Source organism: Notechis scutatus, chromosome 4 (assembly GCF_049901735.1).
Source record: "Notechis scutatus isolate UNSWTSFEM ecotype Mainland chromosome 4, rNotScu1.2, whole genome shotgun sequence".
NCBI lineage: Eukaryota > Metazoa > Chordata > Lepidosauria > Squamata > Elapidae > Notechis > Notechis scutatus.
In genome coordinates this window covers 67,993,682-68,019,015 of record NC_142012.1, presented here as the reverse complement: position 1 = coordinate 68,019,015, position 25,334 = coordinate 67,993,682, and the positions used below count along the sequence as shown (strand labels likewise).

Genomic DNA, 25,334 nt, shown 5'->3' with positions numbered 1-25,334 from the left:
AAACCTCCACATTCCTTTCGTGGGGTATCTTTGCATGCTGCTTCATATGCTTAACATGTAATTATTAGCACCCAATTGCTATGAAGATTCTGCTATTTATACTCCTGGTAGACTCAACCTTCCTTTGAAATAGTTAGCCCAGGAGCGTCAAACTCGATTTAACTGAGGGCTGCATCAGGTTTGTGTTTGATCTTGGTGAGGGCGGGGGGCGTGGCCAGGGTGGAGGTAGCTATCTCAATGTCTTTTATGTTGGGGATGCCTGTGGTGGCCTGAGTGCTCGGCCAGCAAAAACAGGCTCCTGGTCTCTGTTTTTGGCTGGGACGGCCTCCTGAAACCATCTGCCACGAAAATGGAGCTGAGGAGTGGCCCTTGGAAGCTCCGTTTTTGCTGGCGGAGGGTTGCAGGAGCTGTCCCAGCTGAAAATGGAGATTGCCCATTTTTCTGGCAGAGGTACCACGGGCTGGTCTTTCGCTGTTTCCAGAATGGCCCCACGGGCCAGATCTAAGCACCCTGTGGGCCAGTTCCAGCCCATGGGCCTTGAGTTGGACACCCCTGCGTTAGCCTATCATTAGTTGAATCACGTATTGAGATGCAAACACTATCTTGGAATCTTCTATGAGTTAGTGGGAAAAGACTGAACTCAACAGAAAATACCTTAATTAAAATGGGGTGATATTGCTAATATTCTCTATAGTCATTTCACTTGTTCAGCCGGAACTTGTGTTCACTGTGGATCAATTTATTTTAAATCCCTTGTTCAAAGTCTAAGATCTCTGTTTTCATCATCCCATCAGGAATTGCTGATTAAAATAACAAAAGTTGGAAAGGACTTTGAAGGTCTTCTAGTCCAACCCCCTGCTCAAACAGGAGACCCTATACCAGGGGTACCCAATCTGTGGGCTGTGGACTGTGGCCCACTGCCTGGCTACGGCCTAATAGCCACCAGGCCACATGAGCGGTTAGCCATGTACATGCATCGGTGTGCACATAGGGCCCCATTCGCACAAGCACTGCCATGATCATCATAGACAGTCTGATCCAACTTGCAGGAACCTCATTGCGGGCCATTGCGGCCCCACTTGCGCGACCCTCGTCTCAGGTACTCGGGGTCCCACTCACATGAGCCTCATCATTGGTGCTCGCAGCCCCACTCATGCAATCTTCACTGGGGGCACTTGTGGCCCTACATGCGTGAGCTTTGCCACAAACGTCATGGGTGAACATGCACATGCGCCTGCCCTTCCCACAAAATCATTCCCTCCTTCCGCTTCAGGCTGCGAAACAAGAAAGGTTGGGGACCCCCTGCCCTATACCATTACAGACAAGTGGCTGTCCACTGTCTTCTTAAAAGCCTCCAATGACAGAGCCAAGCTGTTCCATTGGTTCATAGTTCACACTGTCAGGGAATTTTTCCTGAGTTCTAGGTTGGTTCTCTGCTTGATTAGTTTCCATCCATTGCTTCCTTTTCTTGCTTTCTGGTACTTTCCATTCTTTGTGGCAGCCCCTCAAATATTGGAACATTGCTAATCCACCCCCTTTTTTTACTACATTAGATGTAGCCAATTCCTGCAACCTTTCTTCATATGTTTTAGTCTCCAGCTCGCTGATTATCTTGGATGCTCTTTTCTGCACTCTTTCTAGAGTTTCAACATCTTTTTTATATTGTGGTGATCAAAACCGGATGTAATATTCCAAGTGTGGTTTTACCAAGGCATTATTATATATAGTGGTACTAACACTTCACATGATCTTCATTCTAACCCTCTGTAAACGCAGCCTAATGCAGCCTTTGGCTGCTGTAGTACACTGCGGGCTCATGTTTACGTGATAGGTCCATTTGGACTCCCAAGATCCCTCTCACAGTTACTGGCATTAAGTCAAATTTCACCTAGTCGTACAGTTGGTTCACCTGTACAGTTCACCTGTACTGTACAGTTGGTTTTTCTTAACTAAATGTAAAACCTTACTTCCTTTCTCCATTGAATTTCATTTTATTAGACAGGACCCAGTGGTCAAGTCTGTTGAGATCCTTCTGGAACCTCAATCTTCTGAGGTGTTGGCTATTCCTGCCAGTTAAATGTCATCTGCAAATTTAATGAGTTCCCCTTCTATTTCTTCATCTAAATTGCTTATGAAGATATTGAAGAGTACTGGGCTGAAGACAGAACCTAGTGATACCCCACTGCTTACCTTCCCTCCATATAGATGTAACTCCATTAAGGATTGCACATTGAGTGTGATTTGTCAGCTGGTTACAAATCCATTTGTGATGTTGCTGTCTATCCCACATTTTATTTTTCAGCAGTATTGTACTGGATTGGGCTTTTATAATCATATTTTTTCAGAATTTCCCAAGCTTCTTGAGTTATTCTCCCCTAGGATGTTCATCCATTGAATCCTTCCCAAGCTGTCTGTAAGTTTATTGAAATCAGTTTTTTAAAAAATCTAAAACATTTGTTTGATTTTGTTCTATTTTTGTGTCTGCATTGTATTGAAGTCTAGTGTGATGTGGTCACTCTCCTCCAAAGTTCCTGCAACTTCAACGCCTATCATTTCTTCTCTTTAGTAAGAATTAAGTCCAGTATAGTTGACCCTATAGTTCCCTCTTCTACCTTTTGGACAACAATCTTGTCAGCTAGGCTCATAAGGAGCCTGTTTGATCTCCCACTTGATGCAGAATTTGTCTCCCAGTTGATATCAGGATAGTTAAAGTCCCCATTACTGCTATGATGTGTTTCTTATATTCATTTGTTAACTGATTAGCAAAAAGTTCATCTATTTCTTCTGCTTTTTTGGGTGGCCTGTATTATACACCTATGGCAATGTCATTCTTTTACGTTAACCCATATGCATTCAAGAAGGCTTTCATCCTTGGTTTTATGCATTTCTGTAGTTGTGTAGTGATCTCTTACATATAATGCAACTCCTCCCCCTCCTTATTTGTTAGGTCTGTTTCTTTTGAACAGATTATAGCCTTCCTACAATACATTCCAGTTGTGAGTGTCATCCCACCAAGTTTCAGTAATGGCAACTATACCATACTTGCCCTGTGTACCACTACTTCAAGTTCACCCTATTTATTCCTCAAATGCATTTGAGCATTTGTGTATAGGCATCTGAATCCTTTAGGGTTGATCCTGGGTTTGCTTCCTACATCTCCTGTTTAATGTCTGAGTTTTTCTTCCTTCCCATCAGGCCCTACTTCCTTGTTTTATTGATTGTCTTCAGGTTTACACTTGGAATTCGGTTCTAAAGATTCTAAAGGTTAGTCACACTCCTCCCTCAGTTTTAGTTTAAAGCTCTTCGGATAAGCTGAGCCAGTCATTTTCCAAGTACATTCTTCCCTGTTCTTACGAGGTGCAGTCTATCTCTTGCCAGAAGTGCTTCATGTAAATAATGCAGTCCATAGTCTAGGAATCCAAAATTCTCTTGGTGACACCATCCCTTAAACCAGTGGTTTGTTTCTAAAATTCTTTATTCCCTTATTGGATGTTGACTTTTTGTTGGTAGTACAGATGAAAACACAACCTGTGCTCCTAATTCTAAAGGCTTCTTTAAAAATGAAAGGGAATAATGAATATATAGATTTTTTTTCTTTTTTATTTAATATCACATTTATAAAATGTCTTCAGGATAGATTTGGTATGATTATATGATTTGTTATAAAATAAATTAAGTAAATTATAGTTATCTCGTAAAGTATGAATGAATAAAATCATAGTCAAATGATTGTTTGATAGTGATACTAGGGTATATAATTTTTGATTGATAATATGAGTTATTATGTAATGTAATTGTAATTGAGACTACGAAATGAATGCACAAAAACTGGTAAACCAACCGACACACTGTATATTTATGTAAGAAAGCTGGATGTTTTTATGTTTTGTTTGTTTGTTTGTTTGTTTGTTTTTAAAAACTAATAAAATTATTTTCAAAAAAAAAATGAAAGGGAAAAAATATCTTCCTCTATTTGTGAACTTGGTCTAAACATCTAAATTGTGTTTCTATCTTAAGAAAGGTTAAAGAATAAGTGCAAATGGCAACAGGTATCTTCTCCATCCTAGGGGATCCATTCTGTTTTTTCTCATTGACCATTCATGACAAGCAATGGGGATTGGATTACAATTTCTTCACTCCTTTTAAAAATAGGAAAATAGGGATAGGAAAATACTTCTTGTGAAGGATATTGAAAAGAAAATGAGATAAACTGAAATGTTGAAATGTTCACAGGGCTGAGATAATTCCAGCTAGGTTCATGCTTCTGTAAGCTATACTGTGGTTTGTTTAGTTTTGGCTTAATATATGTGGAGCCTAGTCTTTATGTTTTTTTCTTTACTGGTTAGTCTTCATTGAATGAATCAGACCTAAGACAAATAATGGCTTATCAAGACCCAGTTCTGTTTGACTGAATGGAATTTATGAGGGTATCACTTCACTATGCATCAATTGAAACACTTCAGGCATTTGCTAGTAGCTGAACACATAGTGCAACATTTTTCTCCAATAGGTCAACTGAAGAAACATTCAGCATGGCAGATGAAAGTTGTGGCCTCAATCCTGCACTGATTCGAAGGAAGAAAATTGCCATCAGCATCATTTTCACCCTTCCTGAGAAAGAAGAGGCCCAGAAAAATTTCCAGGATTTCTTCTTCTCTCATTTCCCCTTATTTGAATCACATATGGGCAAGCTGAAAAGTGCAGTTGAAATGGTAAAGCAGTGAACAAATTTAGTTTTTATGCTTACAACCTCTAGGTGGGTAAGAATGAGAGAGAATACATTAGGTTACGTCTAGGAATTTTGTAACTCAATTCTTCTTCAGAATTTTACATGGTAAATTATCCAAAAATTGTTATCTTTCTAAGAATTTCAGTTCTTTCCTGTACTTCCTGAATGCTGTGAATATAGTCCAAATGGCTGACAGAAGGGTTTGCATGTAGAATTAGCTATACATGCATATATCCCTCAATACATTTCCCCCATGCAAGCAAATTTCTAGATTAGAAATTTATAGCTTTACAAAACATTTGATCTAGATGGGTGCATTGTATTTGTGGCCATTAAAAATAGGACAGTGAATCATGCCTGGCCTGGGCTGGTGACATAGCTCTTTCCTGTGCTTTGAGACAATACGATAGGTCTGGGTCACGGACCAGTACCGGTCTGTGTCCTATTAGGAACCAGGCTGGAGATGAGCTATGGGTGAGCCAATGTGTGCATGCACAGGATCTAGGTTGCGTGTTCCTCCCCCACCCATGGAAAAATTGTCTTCCACGAAACTGGTTCCCGGTGTCAAAAAGGTTGGGGTCTGTTGATATGGGTAATAAATCTGAAGGAGGTTTAATTTGCACCCAGCATTTCTCTTCACTTGTAAATAAGACCTACTTTATTTAAAGCCTTTTTATTTGAGTGCATGGCCTATGCAGTAGCTCTTCCTGAACCTAGTTTTCAATGCATCTACCTGATTGTCTTCTAATTTTAGGTGGCAAATGTTTTACTTGACTTTTTATCTTTTTGTTTTCTTTTTTTCTTTTACTGGAGTGGAAGGACCTAGGGGCTGTGCTGTGTTAAGGGAACAATGCAAACTAATTGAGGCTGTATCATATTCTTGGGTGGGACTGAAATATTCTAGGTTTTTCCCCCCTCATTTTGGGGAGTAGTTTTTGAATACTTTCTGATTCAGAAGGGCTCTAGAAAAAAAATTAAATCATTTTTAATTGAAGGTTTAGGTTGCACATACCTGGTCTAGAATCCTTTTCTTTGTAGGCAAATACCAGAAAAAAATAAAAGTGTAAAACCTGGTATCTCAAGTATGGTTCGAATGATGTTCTAAGCTGTTCTATATAGATCCCGAAAGAATCAGCTTTGCATTTATTTTTAACCCATTCTTATTTTTTTTCCCCCTAAGGCTATGATCACATGTAGAAAAATAGCAGAAACAAACCAAAGAGTGCAAGTTTACATTAGCCGTATTATGGATGCATTGGATGAATTTAGGTGAGTTACTGTTAATGTCAAATTTTATTGGGACGGACAAGATACGCATCTGTTCTTCAGATTAATCTATTTCACAACTCAGAGCCTCTTCTTTTTTAAAAAAAATTCATACTTCCACTAACCTACAGATGGTCCTCGACTTATAACCACAATTGAGATCAAAATTTATGTTGCGAAGCAAGACAGTTGTTAAGTGAATTTTCCTCTATTTACGGTCTTTCTTCCCCCAGTTGTTAAATGAATCACTGCAGCTGTTAATTAGTAACATGATTGTTAAATGAATCAGGACTCCACGTTGACTTTGCTTGTCAGAAGGTCACAAAAGGTGATCACATGAATCCAGTGGAATCCAGTGGTATTCTGGAGTATTGGCTCATGAGAGCTGATTATTAAAGTTTTAGATATTAAAAGCAAAGCTGAGCCTCAATATCTAGCATCCAATATTTTTTATTTTTGCAACAAATGGTGCAGTGGCAATGGAATTGCCAGAACTGGTTGTTAAATATGAGCCTTTACCCATAGTTGAGCATCCATAACTTTAAAATATATCAGGATAGGATAGTTTAAAAAAAAGCAAATCTGCCTTGTTGATTTCAACCCTGATAACTTCATGGACATTTCCATGCCATTTACTTTGATAACTTCATGGACATTTCCATGCCATTTACTTTGTGGCAATAGAGAAGTAGTTTGCCATTGGCACCTTTGAGTATTACTTACCAATATACCTGGGATTTTGTGGTGGTTCCCCATCCAGGTATTAGTGAGGTCCAATTCTGTTTAGCCTTTTTGGAGTCTATCAGATGCTTCTATTTCCTCTGATGCTGTATGTGCTTTAATCTGAGGCACACCTCAAACCCTAACAAATTGGGTAGAATTTTTTCTAAGTAAGACTTTAAAGCTGCTATTCTTTAAATATATGTTTGCTGGTTGATTATAAGAAGTATCTTCATTATGTATTTATACTATACGATGTTTCAGTGTCAAGGGATCACTGTCAACATGTTTTTGTGTATTTTAAGCCATTGTTTTTCAAATTTGACAACTTTAGGATGTATGCACTTCAGCTTCCAGAATTTCCCAAGATGCATGCGCTAAGCCCGTGATGGCGAACCTATGGCACGCGTGCCAGAAGTGGCACGCAGAGCCAATTCTGCCAGCACGCGAGAGGTCGCCTAGAAGAGCCCTACTGCGCATGCGTGCGCATGCTGCTGCCCGACAGCTGATTGTCGGGTATCTGGCGTGCATGTGCAGGGCGCATGGGACGGCTGCATGCATGCGCAGAGATTCATGGCACACAGGGGGATCACGCATGTGTGGTGCGCATGGGGCGTCACACGCACGTGCGCAGGGGTGTGGGGACCCCAGCATACATTGCCTTCTAGGTGCTGGCATGCAAGCACAAGCGCGCTCACAATTTTCGGCATGGGAGCCGAAAAAGGTTAGCCACCACTGCTCTAAAGCCCTTAGTTAGGCCATTCTGGTCCCAGAAATCAGTGGTACACATTTGAATAAAGTAGAAGCCAGGAAATAGCATTTGTGACTAAATATCTGATTTCCAATTCTTCAGTAGCATCCCAAAAGTGCTTTTTTTTTTTTTCAAGAGACCAACTGGACTTTCTGGTTTTTCTTTGAAGATGTTTTGCTTCTCATCCAAGAAGCTTCTTCAGCTCTGGCTGGAAGATCATTAATTAATTATAAAATATCATTTCCATAGGAAAATGTATTTGTTTTGATTTTAAAAAAAGATAAAAATTGGAAAACCGAGATAATTAGAATGAATTAAAATTACAATTAAAGGAGAACACTCAGACTCAATTTACAATTACAGAGTGAAGAATATTGAAGAATATTTATGAACAGTGGATCCAGAAGTTAATTTAAAGAGTGTCTGAGATAGATTATGTTTAAAAGATATCATGGAAGAGGAACAAGTTTTACCTGACAAGATCAAAACTGATTTGAAAATGTCAAGTTATAAGAATAACATGGAAAATGATGTTGCATTGCACATACAAAAAAAACCCTGGCTATTGTTTTTATAATTAAAAGGGATATATAAATAACAAACCAGGAGAATGACCTGGGTAATTTTGGTACATTGGATTTACAGGCTTGTTAGAAGTTTTGAAGAATTTGTAAGATGGAACAGAGAAAAAGTCAAAAATCAAGTTCTAGGACATATTTAAATAAATAGTTTGAAAAGAATAACAATGAAGATAATTAGAAGTAAAAGAAAGGAATATAAAATTATCTAATCAAGGTTTAAATAGATATGTTATTCTCCTTGATAACCTTTAATGGCCTTTAGATGATCAGGACTAAAGCAAGAGGTTTTAAGGATTTATTTATAGATCATAGATGTGACATGGAAAGAAAAGATATTTGTATTTAAAGGGAAGGTGTTAAGTTATTAAAATAATTTATACTTGTAATGAAGGAGAAAGGTCACTTCTTTTTCTTTACTATATTTTTTCTTTTCTATTTTTTATTTTTTTCCACTTGTATTAGTTGTAAATGTAATTTTAATAAAATCTATATATTACTAATATTATCCTATTTGTGTACGTGTAACTTTTCACTGGGCAAAATGGTGCGTTACTGTAGGACAACAGTTTTTGAACCAAAGTACCTCAAATGGGTAACTTATAGAATGTGTCCCAAATCCAGAACCTGTCAGTCCTATAGAACTGAAATTTGGCGAATTTTATAAAATGTTTTATAACCTAGATATTGTCATAAAACATTTCATCACCACAATACAAACTTTCATAAAACATTTCCGGTGGTCAGTTCCTGATTTTTCACCATGTTACATAGTTTAACGTGGGTTATTTTCCAGGGAGATATTTCTCTGAATATCTCCTTGAATTTTTATAAACTTTTGCAGTGAAGGCAAGTACATTAGTAGCTCTGCCACCGTTGAGGAATTTGCATAGGAAATGTCTCTGAAACTATGACCCGATGGGTTTCAGGTCATCTAATTACCATTAACAATTTATATCCCACCTTTTCTTCAGAAGCTCTGGGCAACATCCACAGCACTGCCTATTTTTCCATTCAGCAGCTGCTTTTTGTGGTAGGTAGACCTGAGAAATACTACCTGGCCCAAAGACTGCTTTCCGACTTGCCTTGCTGGATCTCCAAAACCACCAGATCAATTTGGGTCTCTACTCTGCTGAGCACAAAATATACCTCTAGTATAATGTGGAAAGCTACTAGAATTTAAAGAAAAGCAAGAGTTTGGCAAGAATCTCATTTATTTGGCAAGAATGTCAAGCTTCAGTCAAATTAGCAAGTAAATATAAAACTTTAAAAGTGAATGAGTGGCTGGTGTGAAAGAAGAATAGAGTAGAGTAGAGTAGAGTGGAAGGGAAGGGAAGGGAAGAGAAGAGAAGAGAAGAGAAGAGAAGAGAAGATATGGAAGGGAAGGGAAGATAAGATAAGATATGGAATGGAATGGAAGAGAAGGGAAGGGAAGAGAAGAGAAGAGAAGAAGAGAAGAGAAGATATGGAAGGGAAGGGAAGATAAGATATGGAATGGAATGGAAGAGAAGGGAAGAGAAGAAGAGAAGAGAAGAGAAGAGAAGGGAAGAGAAGAAGAGAAGAGAAGAGAAGAGAAGAGAAGATAAGGAAGAGAAGAGAAGAGAAGAGAAGAGAAGAGAAGAGAAGAGAAGAGAAGAGAATAAAGTGACAGAGTTGGAAGGGACCTTGGAGGTCTTCTAGTCCAACTCCTTGTTTAGGCAGGAAACCTTACACCACTTTAGACAAATGGTTATCCAACATCTTTTTAAAAACTCCCAGTGTTGGAGCATTCACAACTTCTGGAGGCCAGTTTTTCCACTGATTAATTGTTCTAACTGTCAGCAAATTTCTCCTTAGTTCTAAGTTGCTTCTCTCATTGATTAGTTTGCACCCATTGCTTCTTCTCCTGCAATGGGACAATATTGATATATTGAGTATATTGAGGTGTTTTGCTTATACGTAGAGAATGAATGAGGATAAATTGCAAAATACATAAACAAAGGAAGAGTGAATAAATCAAGAGGAAGAAGCAACAGTTATGGTGGTTCTCCCTGTTATGGGCAAAATACTTCTACATTTGAACCATTTCCTCTTGTTTAAGCTAACACGGTCCTTTTCTTTTGGTAGAACTACAATATGGAATTTATACACAGTTCCAAGGATTGCAGAACCTGTGTGGCTTACTATGATGTCCTGCGCTTCAGAAAAGAATCTGTTATGCCAACACTTTCTCAAGGAATTTGCTGTTTTGATAGAACAGAGCAGCAAAAACCAGTGAGTAATCTTCTTTTGTGTTGCTCCTCTAGTTTGAATGGAAGGTTTATTGCAGAGATATAATTTTGTGTCTGCTGCTTCTTATTTTTATAGGTTTTTTGCTGCTCTATTAACAGCAGTGTTAACCTATCACTTGGCCTGGGTCCCTACTGTGATGCCAGTTGATCATCTCTCCATCAGGGTTTTCTGTGAAAAACAGGCCTCACCATCTGTGAATATGCTGGCAAAATCACACCCGTACAATCCACTTTGGGCACAGCTTGGTCAGTACAATAAATTCACATCTAAATTCAAGATGACTCTTTAGGCATGGAGACTTTTTTTTCCCTGGAAAGAAATGTGCTCATATGCACAAATGATTTTATTTATTTTAATTTGTAATGCCACCAAATCCTGTGGGACTTCCAACAGTTAAAAATCCACGAAATACCAATAGCACTTAAGACTTATATACCGCTTCGTAGCACTCTACTGCCCTCTCTAAGCAGTTTTACAGAGTCAGTCTTTGCCCCCAACAATCTGGGTCCTCATTTGACCCACCTCTGAAGGATGGAAGGCTGAGTCAACCTTAAGCCTGGTGAGATTCGAACTGCCAAATTGCAGTCAGCCGGCAGTCAGCAGAAATCGTCTGCAGTATTCTTAACCACTGCGCCACCATGGCTCAATGTTCATGACAGGAAGCAACATTGAAAATAAAGAGATCAACCATAAGTGCATACATACCTTCAGGGCTTTTAATTAAAATCTGATTGAAAGAGCTGTCTTTTTGGCTTAATGATCAAAAATTACCCTGTGGTAAGATGGGAGGCCAATAAATTTAATAATAAATAAATAAATAAATCCCTTTAAAGTGGATAATGCATGTACCTGTAATAGGTGATCATTATGAATGATATTCCAGAAGATCATTCAAAATTCTACTGAGCAATTATAAATCACTTTTTCCAGACTTGTTTTGTAAACAAGATTCAAACATCTAGTATCAAACATAATGGCTTGTTCTTTCCAATTAGAAAATTATTAAACTAGGTTTCTCTTGTCAGCTTGTTACTAACATGATGTGTGCCCTCTAGTGGTTATTGTATAGCTTGCACACTTCAAAATTGGGTTTAATTCTCTTTTGACATCCTTATTAATGAAACATAAATGCAAAAACATATCTTCGTGAAACACATAATCAGAATCACTTAAGTGCCATGGTTTGTAATAATACCTTATCTCAGAGTCCAGTAAAAGCATTATGGCACATATTGTGATCATTCTGGATCTTAAATGGGAATTCATATCACTTTCCCACTCCTCCAATCTGGAGTAGACATTCAATTCTTATGCTTATAAAAGTAGAGTAAAAGGATGTTTTTGTGCAAAAATTAAACCGTGGCATATCCAGTCATTATATTTCACCTTCAACATTTCTAGGTAGACTTATTCAGATCTTCCAGAACTCAATTTCACAATTACACTATTAGTATTTAAATCAAAAGATTATGTTTTAGCAGTAGTTAGGAATTGCTACCATAATAGCTGTGCTGACAATTGATTTTAGCTGTCTCATCTTGTTTGCCATATCTGTGAGATACGAATTTTCAGATTTTTTTTGAATTGCAGTTCTTTGCATAATTTGGCAAAAACGTATTTTTGCAAAAATTAAATGCAGTTGAGTGTTAATCTTCCTCTACTGAAATAAAAATAAAATTGAGTTACTAAAGTGGATCTTTTTACTTAGGTGTGGCTTTTATCATTTAAGGTGAAGTAATAATATCTTAGTGCTTTCATTCTTTTGATAGTTAGATTGGACAAATAAATTAGATATTTGGCATTGGTCTTTGAGGTATCTTAATTAATTATTATTATTTTTCTTTGCTCACTGTGTTTATTTAGGTGATTTATATGGTGCCATGGGTTCACCAGTCAGAATGACAAGGACAGTCATTGTTGGAAAACACAAGGATTTTGTTCAGCGCATTCTCTATGTCCTTACGTATTTCTTACGCTGCTCTGATTTGCAAGAGAATTACCTGGTCTGGAATGGGCAGCTTGACAAAGGAGAGCAAGCTGCGAATGGCAGGAACATTATAACGACTCTAGAAAAGGGAGAAGTTGAAGAGTCTGATTATGTGGTTGTCACAGTTCAGAACGAACCTGCTCTTGTGCCTCCTGTCGTGCCTCCAAAGAATGATGCTACTGCGGTTGCTGTTGCGGCAAAACGTGAAGGCTGCTCTGAATCTGCCTGCTTCGAGGGCAAACAGGAGACTCGGCTGAATGCTGAGTGCAATTCTGAAACCTCCCCTCGCTTCTCCAGAGTTAGCTCTCCAAAAAGAATTGTAGGGGAAATTAAGAAAGGGAAAGCTTTAGTTAATTCAGAAATCGCATGTGGAAGGCACGGTGTATTAGAGGATTTAACGGCAAGAATGAATGAGGACAAGCAGCACAGTGTAACAGGGCAGTTGTTTCAAAACTTGGTAGCTGTTCCAAATGCCAAGAAGATTGCCCAGGTGTATTCTCAACTGGAAAAAGTTGCCTTCCAGATTGGAAGCTCCACCTCACCCGAATCTGATTCTGAAACCCAAAGAATGGAAGCCAACAAAACTTTGGAGAAACGCAGAAGTAAAACTCAATCTCTGTGTGCTCTATCAAATCCATTACATACAACACCCAGGGCCCCAGAAGAGAAATCTAACTTGTGTCTTAAAACCTGCACTAGCCAGACAGTTGGGGAAACAGAAACACCAAGGGCATCTTGGCTGCTATCAGTTCCACAGCCTGTCATTCTTGATAGAGAAGTCAAAATGGTAAACTTGGGGGAATTGGATCAAGTTTGTAGTACGAGCTGTGAAAACATTGAGAGAAATTCTCTTGACTGTGATTCAGGAAGCTCTACTGATACCCAGAAGTCCGGCCAAGCGGTTACTAAGAGCATCCCCTGCGGGGAGGTGGAACGCAAACTCCATTGTGGAATGGAGGAGGACATTCCTAGAAATGAAAGTTCTGATAGCGCTCTTGGAGACAGTGATGATGAAAGTTGTACGTACATTCCAGATGAGCAGTCAGTCACTGTTAACTCTAGACCTGAAGAATTTTTAGAAGTGGAACTTGCTTTGCCAAGGTAAAGAAAATAATAATAATCAGAACTTCTGAGGGTTGTTTTACTTTTTGTTTCTTGCACTGTTCCTAGAGGCATGGGTAGGTTATAACCAGGGGTGGGATTCTACCAGTCCGCACCTATTTGCTAGAATCGGTTGTTAACATTCTAAGCAGTTCGGAGAACCAGTTGTTAGAAGAAATTACTGGGCTAATCCTGTAAGGAAGGCAGGAAGGAAACATTCTGGGGTTGCTTACAGAAACTGCCTCTCCCTTAACCCTTATTACATTCTTGGCAGGACTAGACTTCCTGTCTCAGGAACGTCTCTGGAGTTTTTTTCCCCTCCTTTGCTGGTACTTTGCTTGTGTGGAGTGACCATTCAAAGTTACAATGGCACTGAAAAAAGTGACTTAATGACCATTTTTCACACTTATGACTGTTGCAGCATCCTCACAGTCATGAGAGGCCAGGCAAGAGATGCTTGCCTCGATGTGAGTGATATTGAGTTGGCCACGTGCAGCCAATAACATGACCACCAAACCATGCCCACCACCTAAGCCACACCCACAGAACCGGTTGTTAAAAATTTTGAATCCCACCCCTGCCTAGCATGATCATATGAATTTAATCTAATCTAATAATATTTTGAAATTTTCAAGTATCCCTACCTCCTCAAAAAAGTAGCAACCAACTATAAGGCAAAGAAATCAAAGGCATGAACAAAAATAAAATAAAATTGCTAAGACTGTTTTATACCAACATAATTCACCATATTCTGTATCTTGGCTTCCAATAAGTCCTTATACAGATTAATTTCTTTATTCAGTTGTTCACTTACTTCCCTTTCCTTGTGATACAGTTTTCTTTCATGTATTTATTCATATGTTCATTCTATCTTCAGTATATGTCCAAAACAGATCAACATACTTTTTTTCTTACTGGCCACTCACTTTTATGTTTGATCCACAAAATATTCAGCTCTCAAGTGTTCTTGACTATCCCTTATATTATCACACACATTGTATAAGTGCCCTTTTCTCCCTACATACAACTAACTTTTATGTTTCTCCTGACATACTCAACCATCACTGCCTCATAACATATAACACTCCTATACATAGATATTTGCACTTATTTCAGCAATGTTAATTCATTAATTTTAAAACGTTGAACAATTGTCCAATTGTTATTTATAATTTTCCTATTTTCATACCTCCTTATGATGGTCAGTATATCCATTTATGTTTTCTGACATACATTTAAACTTTTCACCTACAATTACAGTAAATCTACACCATCATTTCCCTGCATATATTTATCAATTCTATTACTCTATTTTAATTTATTGTGATTACATTTTATTTTATTCTCATACACTATATGAAAATTTATACTTGTTTTTTCTTCTTGCATTTCATTTGTTAATTCTCATATGTTAGTAATTTTTCACAATCCAGTCTTCCATATGCAGTGGATTTCAGCAGATGCTATTGGTCTCAACTTCATGGCTTTGGTCATTGAGGTTATCAAAAAATACTTCGTAGTAACTGAAAGTATAGAACCACCTTCTTTGTCTATGCTATATGCAGCACTTCCACATAATGGTAAGGCCAGTATTAGTCAGCTTAGTACATTTTGACTAGTAGGCTTGCCAAAGTTCAGTTTTACTCCAAGGAAGCTCATCATAATCAAATTAATATGTCTAATCTGGAAAGGCTTTGCAAGCCAACATAATGATTCCCACATCAAATTATTAGAAAGTATATGTAGTTTACTGATACAAACTCAGGATTACTTGTTTTTGTTAATAAAATAATATTAAGCAATTTAAAAATTGTTTAAATTTATTGTTACAGGTAGTCCTCAACTTGTGACCACAGTTCAGCCCAAAATTTTAGTTGTAAATTGAGACATAAATTGCCCCAATTTATGACTTTTCTTGCCACAGTTTTAAGTGAATCGCTGCAACTGGGAAGTTAGTAACATGGTTGTTAAATGAATCTGGCTTCTTCGTTGACTTTGCTTTGTCACAAAAGGTGATCACGTGACCCTGAGAAACTGCAGCCATCATAAATATGAGTCAGTTGCCAAACATCTGAATTTTGATAATGTGACCTTGGGGGGTGCTGCAATGGTTACAAAGGTGAAAAACGATCATACGTAACTTTTTTCAGAGCCATTTTAACTTCAAATGGTCACTAAATGAATAGAATAGAATAGAATAGAATAGAATAGAATAGAATAGAATAGAATAGAATAGAATAGAATTCTTTATTGGCCAAGTGTGATTGGACACACAAGGAATTTGTCTTGGTGCAAATGCTCTCAGTGTACATAAAAGAAAAGATACCTTCATCAAGAATCATAAGGTACAACACTTAATGATAGTCATAGGGTACAATAAGCAATCAATCATACTAGGAAACAGTCAATATAAATCGTAAGGATACAAGCGACAAAGTTACAGTCACAAGTGGAAGTGACAAGTGGGAGGGGAGGGGGGATAAGGAGTGATGAGAAGATTAACAGTAATAGTAGTGCAGACTTTGTAATAGTTGAACAGTGTTGAGGGAATTATTTGTTTAGCAGAGTGATGGTGTTTCGGGAAAAAACTAAGTCAAGAACTACCTCTATACCATATGTCAGATTTGCTGTCTGAATGTAATTTGTTTGACAAAAAAAACCAAGATAAGTTGGTCTGTATGTTTTTAATTGTATATATTCATATGGGTGCGCGGGTGTGTGTGTGTTCCATTACATTGTTAAGACCTTTCCTAAATATATTTCAAATAGATATTTTTATATTACATTTTTCCATTTTTGGTTAATGCTCTCAAATGTTCCAGTTAAAATGTTTCACCGTAAAAATGGGGATTTTGTTTCCTGGATTTATGGCCTATTTAATAGGCTGTGAAGGTAGATAGAGAAATTGTACTGTTACTAACTCAGAAACTGAAATATATTTGAAAATATGTAATTGTAATGGGGTGCATTATCCATTGTGTGAAATTTGCCTAATTAAAATAAATCACTAGCTTCTGAAAAGAAGATAGCAGAGAATGAACCTTTCAGGAGTTAGCAAGGGACCATGTTCTCACATGAAAGGTACAAATCTTTGAATTTACTTCTATGATCAAATCTAATTCTATAATGGAATTACTTACTGTGGAACATACACAGACTATTACTGTTCATAGTTTACACGGTAATCCATGTAGGCTGGATTTGACTGAACATTGGAGTCATTGTTTGAGTCATTAGAATTCTATTAAATTGTGTTCAGTTTTCTGTGAGAAAGATTCAGTCATATGTTATAGAAGTTTGCAGGCTAAAGAGTAGCTGTTACATTTATATATCATATATCAGAGTGAATGGTATTTTTTCATCATTCTTCAGTTATAATCTTGGAAAACAAAGCAGATCATAATGTCACCCATGCAGATCATGTTACAGTCTTGCCAATCTAACTGCACATACTGATTATTTTTTTGTAAGACCCTGAGATGTGTTCAGTAAACAGTAAATTCTTGATTTTCAGATTTTGCACAGTTAGCACTCAAAGCATGATACATTATGGAAGGTCTCTTCTTGGGGGCTATTGTACCTCTTATATGCCTGATCTAGTGCTGCATGGAATAAGTTCAGATGAACAACTTAAGCAACATTTATCCACTGAGTTGAGTCACACCATAAATGTAAGTCTGTCCGTTTCTGTGCAAAGCTTTAATAATAATGTTTTGAACATGAAGGAAAAACTTACTGATGTTGTTTCATTAGTAACATTCCATTGTAATTTTTGCTATTTGTAGATAAAAGAATAGTTACATTCTTGACTACCTCATATTTGGATTCTTATAATTTGGTGCTCTCTGAGCTTGTTTTTTTTTCTTGCAGTCATTTCATTATAATTGTAAATCTTACTGTGAATCTCATAATTCACTTTATGTAAGGCAGAATCACGCAGAATCACGCAGAAGCTGCTGCAGTTTGGACCGCAACAAGCATATGTAGTTATAACTAGGCCAGGGGATGCTCATAAAACACCTCTGTTTTTTGAAGTGCTGGTTCAATTCAATTAACAAAATTTAAGGTGCTGATTGTCACCTTAAAATCCTTCATGGAGTAAGCCTTGTTTTTTGAGGGGCTGTCTGTCTTCAGTAGTTCTTATCCATGCCATCCCTTCTGACATAGTTGGCATGCTCTGGGTTCCATTAATTAAACAGGATCATCTGCTGGTTTGTCAAGGCACCTGACTCTAGAAATCAATTCTCGTGAGATTTTTATGGCTCTCATCTTGATCTTATTTAAACGGTCCCTTAAAGCTTGGCTGTTCCTTCAGATGTTGTGTTAGGGTGGGTTACAGACCCACTCTGTTTATGGCCTACTAAATGGTGATGTTTCTCCAGATTTTTTTTTTTTTAAAGATTGTGTATATTGTTGTTTGTGTCATTTTATTGTGTAAGCCACCGGAGTTGTGATGTATTGAACAGTCTCTAAATTTTATGAATGAATAAATAAAATATTTTATGAAATTATTCAATTAAATTATTCAACGGCCTGGTCCAGAATGGGTTTGCAAGTGACTTTGATCAATTATAGTAAACATCGTCTCTGAGAAAGGCAGGATATTTTTAGGCTAGGAACAAACTAGTAAAGTTGCTTGCTGGCTTTCTTTGCGACCTTGCAAAAGTATCTGCCTTATAACAGGCAACAAATAATGAAGTTCAGCCTTGCAAACCTGATTTTTAAAGTTTGCACCTTATAGAATGACCAGTTTAGTCTAAAATTAATTGAGATTTAACCTAACTGAATCAGAATGTGAATTACTCAAAGTCAAAGTGTAATCTAGGCTAATATTGTTGTGACCTGGTTTGTGGCAGTGAAACTGGCTTCCTATCCCTGACTTTTCTAATTGGAACAGCCAGGAAATTAAAAATTCCTTTTTGGCTAGAAAGCTTTCAGTTGTATCCCATTCTAATCTTTGTAGCTATATGTTCTGCATTTACCCTCTTTGTCCTGGTCCAGAAATATACTACATATCCATACAGATTTCCAGCCCTATGTTGTTAAATGGAGGGCCCCTGTTCATAATCTGCATCTAATCTGTCCGCTGAAGCAAGTAAATATTCTAGCACAAAATACATTTGAAAAGATCATTTTAAAAGCATATTTCTCTCAATATTAATCTATTATTAGGCAGTAGAGGTTTATCATTGAATAAATTACTCTCAGGCTTATGACTTCATTTGGCTGTGAACACATTCCTTCCAGAAACAGTAGAAAACAGCTGACTAATTAAGTATATTTACAGGCTGCCAAATGTTTCTTCTATTATGCTAGATAGAAAGCAGGTTTTATTCTTCAGCTTGACCTCAAAATAACCCATAATACAAAGGCATTTTTCTGAAAATGGGAACCACCCAGATTTTGAAATAAAATGGCAGCTACCTAAATGTTTTAACTAAATAAAATGTCTTGCTTCACTTCGTTTCGTTGTGTGTGTTTTACAGCATCCTGTACTAGATGAAGCTATAGCAGAAGCTGTTTACATTATAGCAGATGCTGATAAATGGACAGTTCAGGTGTCTACTAGCCAGAAAAAGATGACTGACAATATAAAATTAGGCCAAGATGTACTCGTCTCCAGCCTAGTATCATCTTTATTGCAGTCTGTTTTACAACTTTACAAGCTTAATCTTTCTGCTGACTTTGTAAGTACTCATTTACAAGCATGTGTGTACAATAAATATAGATAAAGAGGAAAGATAAGATGTGCTCCAGGCTTTTGAACTGCGTGTATTTCTGCATTGATTTTCAGACTTAGACGGGGCACTGTGGTGACTGATGCTTTATTTTCCCACATGTTAACTATGTTAATCTAAAGGTTCACCTTGGCAATTGTGAAGAACGGATAACTGTTCTTCATGAAGTTTTATGACAGCATAAAGCATTAAAAAAAGATTAAAAAAAGGAAAAAACCACTCTGTAACAATAACCCATTACAGTATATAAAGATAAAATTGTGACAAGCACATAACACCAATTGTGAAGAACTGATAACTGTTCTTCAGGAAGTTTTATGACTATAGCCCTGTTTTTCTAATCTGGCCAATGGTGTCCACATTTTTTATATCATATGAGCTACCACATAAAAGGAAAATAGTTTCACCCACTGTATATTCTCTCAAATTCATTCGTTCATGCATTCATCCATTCATAACAATGGGACTTTGGACAGCATAAAGCATAAGAAAACAAACAAATGATCAAAAAAAGGGGGGGGAAACCCCACTATGTAACAATAAGCCATTGCAGTATATAAAGATAAAATGGTGACAAGCACATAACAACCAAAAGGAGGGAGTTTCATTCACTTGGCCCTGAATGCTTGGGCGAAGAAAAAGCCATATTTTAGTGACTTTCCTAAAGGCTAGATGTATTGGGGCCTGTTGTGTGTGTGTGGGGGAGGGGGGGGAGAACAGTGGAGAGGTAATTCCAGAGAATGGGGCAATCACTGAAAAAAGCAAAGCCTCCTGGGTCCTGTAAGATGACAAGATGGAAAAGAAGGAGAGCTCACATGTTGGCGTATGTGAGTGGACATATTCTTAGGACACTTAGGCAGTGCTTGATTAGTCTTGGCTTTATTAAAAACTTGTTTGTCAGAGTTTGCAGCAATCCAACCAGCACACAAGCAAACAATTCAGCAGGGTTCATTTATAGCAGAAACTTCTTTATATACAGTAATATACAATATGATGCATGTATACAATAACATGCCAGAAGAAGTCAGAGGCAGAAGAATCCAGAAGTCATAATCACAGAAGCCGTATAAATATAGACGCAAAGATCCAAGGACAAGCTAACTTTTATATACAGATCGGTAACCCTAAGCCACGGCCAGTCTCCAAGTTGTCTGGCTCACAACAAATGCTTGTTTCTTAGTCACCAAACAGTTCCCATTGGCTGACCTGTTACCATGTCTATTCCAGTTCAGTTTGACCAGGGGCCAGATGCGTCACACGCAGGCCATGTCCACCCCAGCTTCACTAATGGAGAAAACATCACGAAACATCACATGACAGCAACATGACACTGAACGTCAGTGTGGCCTCAACAAAATATATATATTTTTTACATTTATAAGTCGCACACTTTATCTCTTATAAACTATTTGGCTTTATCTCTGTGGGTTTCTTCTTCCACTTACAGTGTATAATGCACCTTGAAGATCGCCTACAGGAAATGTACCATAAAAGCACAATGCTATCTAAATATTTACGAGGACAAACAAGAGTTCATGTGAAAGAGCTTGGAATGGTCTTGGGGTGAGTGCTGCTAAAGTTAAAACCTAAGGCTGTTATTTTTACCCATCTTTCACTCCATTAATATTCAAGATGCGTGGTTTTTTATCTTGTGTCAGGTTTTCTGTAAAAGGCGTACCAGTATTTGTGTGTGTGTGTGTAAGTTGCATTGACCATCTGTAAATCAACCTGAGCTGTTATTTTAAATGAAATTTCTAGTCTTTTACTTTCTGAACAAAATAAAATTTTAAAACGCAGATGCTCTCCAGACTCATATGTGAATTGAGGAAGGAGTTGCCTGTGAATTGCCAACGAAGTCCACTGCAGAACAGGTGACTTTCAGCTCTGAAGATGCCCAGCCACAATTGTTGGCAAGACATCAGAAAATCAAATAATTAGATCACAGACCATTAATCTGAAAGCGCAGCAGCACTGGAGGGGCCCCATTAGTTGTAATAAACATATTGGTCAATACTGTTCATGCAATTTATATATTAAAATATATAAATTAAAAATGGTTTGAGAAAGGGGAAATGTATCAATTTTAATTATCTCTGCATTTAAGATCAGGATATCTTATTTTAAGCATGTCAGAAGATGCAGGTGTAGTGTAACATTCATCAGATAGCATTATATTCCTGTCCTGAAGTCATAATTGCTGTATTTTTATTTCTGAATAGTTAAAAAAGGGAAGGATCTTCTTTTCATTGTCCTAAGAGCATCTTGGAGGAATATTTTTAATCATGGTTACTACCCTGTTTCTCCAACAATACGGACTCCCGCAATAGGAAGTCCCAGCATGTTTTATAGGCATGAAATGAAGTTAAGCCCCTCCCCCCAAATTAAGGCCTATATTAAAACATGCGAAATGGGGGGGAATGGTGGGGGGGGCTTGCCGTTAGGAAGTACTTTTGTTGCACACCCGGATATGGTGCTGCCTGCGTTGACCCTGATACGAAGTGCCCCACCAACGCCAAGGTCAACATCCAAGCCGTTGCCGCCCGCCCGAAGATGCAAGGGAGGGAATTAAGTCACCCCCGAAAAGACGGCCTAGCCATTTTTTCAGGGCTCAAAAAAAAATAAGGCCCAGCCTTATTATATGAGAAACACGGTAACAAGATACTTTCAGTGCAGTAGAGGATCAAGAACTGATCTGCAGGATTCCCTTCTGTCAGGGAAGATTGCAAACTGCTGTCACCTGACAAATAATTTTCCTTCCCTTCCATATATGAGGGGTGGTGATAGTGGTGGCAGAAATCCTTTGTCAGGCTACAGAAAAGAAGATCTTCAGGATCCCTGCGTGTTTTTTTTCCAGCCAAGCCACCTGCTGCACAGGGCACATATTCTCTTCCATGCACAGACAAGGGAAACTCCTCCAAGGGGCTGCAGAAACGAAGTTTGGATTCCAGAACTCTACGCTTCACTTCTGCAGCCCACCACAAGAAGGTGCTTCTGCACACAAAAGGGAGCTGCCTTCCCTCCTTTAGCTGGCAGCTCTTTTACTCCGCCTCCTATAACAATTCCTGCGATCATTCAATGACCGCAGCCGGGAGAGATGGAATTGCCGTCATTGAGCAAAGCGGTCATGTGGGTGACTCACGACTGCTTTGCTCAGTGACCAAAAATCTGGTTCCAATTGTGGTCATAAGTTGAGGACCACTTGTACTTAATAACCTGTCAGCATTCCCACAAAGGTCCAATCTGTTAGCTTAATTGCTATTGATATTTTTTCAAAGGCATTTTCACCAGAAAAAAAATATTTCTTCTGGATGGTTGTTTTTGTTTGTTTTTTAACACCACGTCCCTTTTATCTCTTTAAAATTTTCTTAAGATCACAATTTTGCTAAGCTTTTTTTGCTTTTAAGTTAAAATTATTTAAAATAACTTTTCCCCCTTTTCTTCAAATCTCAAAATAAAAATAAAAATGCATTCACCATGAGTCTTTGATTTTCACTGCTGTTGGGAATATTTTTCTTAGGTTAGAAAGTAATTAAGTTCAAAGGTGGTTTAAGAAAAACGTTTGCCAATCAAATTCTAGTACAGGCTGCACAGCACTTGTAAATCCCTCAACTTCCAAGCTGCTCCACTTGCTATCGAGCACAAGTAGCTGAACTCCTGTGATTTCCTCATCCGGAGCAGCTCCTTCAGAACACAAGTAGGTGATTCCAATGGCCTCTTCCTTCCTCTGATGAGATTTTCATCAGCCAGAACCTGCCTGGCAATTCCACTACAATGCCGTTCCCACTTATAGGGTACATCCAGAGGGAGGTTTAATCTTCCGTCGGTCCTTACTTGGAAGCCCAACATTTACTTGACATTTAAATAGTGTCCCAAAGGCTGCCACCACCATCCTTAAAAAGTGACTGGTGTCAGTAAATGCTTCATTCATGTCAGAAACATTTTCAAACATTTTCAATATTGAGCAAATAAAATAGATATAAAATAGATCATAAAAGCACAGCATGTGTAAAATGTATGCAATATAAATAGGATTAAAACTAAATGATATTAGCCCAGTATTGGGCCAGATCAACAGTATTTTCTCTCATCAACATGAAGCCTTCCTCTGTACATAAATCCTAAACTTGGTTTATTTTTAATGTAGTTAAAAGTGTAATAAGTTAATTGAGCCCAATTATTGTCTTTGAATTTATTTTCCAAGCACATTAAAAACAACAATTTGGCAACAGAAACAGAAACAGAATCAGGGGTCTGGGAATGAGCTGCAAAATGTCTGTTCCTGGTTTAAAGGATCAATATGATTTCTATTTTCCCCCAGTATGTCTTCTCTACTTTATTACTGGTTACAGAGACTATCAATGATATTGTTTGAAAAGTCTTAGAACAGTGGTCCCGAAACCTTTCCGGCTCCACAAAATGGCAATTGGCAGGAGGGGAAGCAGGGAGGGGGTGGTTTGGTGGGCGTGGTGTGGCATGGTGGGCGTGGCAGGGGAAGGATACCGTAAAATCTCCATTCCCTCCCCACCACACTGACCTGCTTTCCAGCTCCTTTCTCCTGTGCAGGGCAACCAAAGAAGACCCAGCCAATCAGGTGGGACTCAATGGGAGGCAGAGAATAGATGGGGGAGGCGGGTCTAGTCAGAGGTGGTATTTGCCGGTGTTTTCCAAACTACTCAAAATTTCCACTTACCGGTTCTCCAGAACTGGTCAGAACTGGCTGAATACCACCTCTGCCCAGTTCCCAACAGATCATGGACCGGGGATTGGGGACCTCTGCTATTTAAAAGATACTCACTTTTAAAAGTGAATACCTTCTTTATTATTTATAGTCCCAGATCAACAAAAATATGAATGTAATTTTTTTAAAGAAAAGACATTCATAATGTTCAAGAAGGTGAATACACATAGAATGGAAGACTTATTTTTTAAAATATAGTGTTTACTCAGTTCCAATTCATTGGAATGCTTAAATAACTTTATGTAACTGAAATATTAACACTTTCTTATTTTCATTTCTAGGATTGAATCCAATGATTTGCCACTGCTGGCTGCTATAGCAAGTACTCATTCACCATATGTAGCTCAGATACTCCTTTGAACCACAGATAAACTCTGTTCTCTCAAAGATTTGGGAGTGAATAATAGACCCAAAAGAAGAGGGTTTGTGATAGCAGTTTGTTACATCTCATTTGGTTTACTGCCTTTTTATGTGGATATTTATCAGTGGATTTTTAGTTTATGTGATCTAAAAGATATTCAGGGTTTTTATATTGTTTATGCATCCTTGTACTTTAATGAATGAAAGGATTAAACATTATTGATGGATATGTTGTTTACGTATAGCAGCTAACTAAACAGTATCAAAAATACAATTTCCTTTTTTTGCATTGGTCATATTTTTCTGAATTTCTTCAGTAAGGGGTTCTAAGCAAATAGTTTGAATGTAAACTTTTCTTTGTCTATGTAAACAAGACGATAAACCAATATACCTGTCTGCACAGAACTGCCTCCCTTCAGAAGAAGGGTTCAGAATTCAGCTACTAAGGTAACAACTGGATTAGCTAGCTAGTTCTTCAAATGGGCAAAGAAAGCCAAAAGATCTTAAGTTTTATTCAAAAGTGAAGAAGAGGAGGAGGAGGAAGAAGAAGAAGAAGAAATAATTTTGTGTCATCAGGAAATAAAAGGGGGCGGGGGAATTCTTGAAACACACATCTGCTTCAAATTTAGCTTACTGCAAATGCTACCTCTTGAATTCTAATTCCTGGGTCATGTGAAAAAGTAGATAAAATGGGGAAATTTATCCTGTGCTACCAGCAAAAACAAAAGTTAAGAAACAATATAGTTATAAATCTGCATAAACTCTGGATAATTTATTTTGAAGGTAATTGTATCATTGCCCTGTACAGACAGGATTCACCTTTAATTGAAATGTTCAGGAGAAATTCCAGAGTGGTTATGTGGGGAGAGGTAAATATAGGAACAATCACTCAGTAATTAATTAGGATAGCTACAGATACATGAACAATCCTACATAATGTTTTATACTAGCTTTTCAGTGCCTTCCATTGTCCTGAATCGAGAGGAACTTGTGAAACCAGGCATAAATGATATCCATCCCTATTTGTCTGAAAGTAATACACGCATCTCTGTGCTTCTACATCATCATTTTTAGATCTAGGGTTTGACTTGACTT

At 37.8% G+C, this 25,334-nt stretch overlaps 1 protein-coding gene across 4 annotated transcripts in view; it reads left to right on the top strand.

Moving 5' to 3' along the window:
• Positions 1–24,466, top strand: part of FNIP2 (folliculin interacting protein 2) — a 69,882-nt gene extending 45,416 nt beyond the window's left edge. For all 4 annotated transcript variants that reach the window (XM_087963664.1, XM_087963667.1, XM_087963666.1 and 1 more), the window contains 9 exons: positions 4,511–4,712; positions 5,910–5,998; positions 10,151–10,297; positions 10,391–10,560; positions 12,179–13,403; positions 16,918–17,074; positions 18,890–19,090; positions 20,589–20,704; positions 24,161–24,466. In XM_087963664.1, coding sequence (XP_087819790.1) covers positions 4,511–4,712; positions 5,910–5,998; positions 10,151–10,297; positions 10,391–10,560; positions 12,179–13,403; positions 16,918–17,074; positions 18,890–19,090; positions 20,589–20,704; positions 24,161–24,239 — 2,386 coding nt within the window. In that variant the 3' untranslated portion in view covers positions 24,240–24,466. The remainder of the gene's footprint in view (positions 1–4,510; positions 4,713–5,909; positions 5,999–10,150; positions 10,298–10,390; positions 10,561–12,178; positions 13,404–16,917; positions 17,075–18,889; positions 19,091–20,588; positions 20,705–24,160) is intronic.
• Positions 24,467–25,334: the final 868 nt, after the last annotated feature.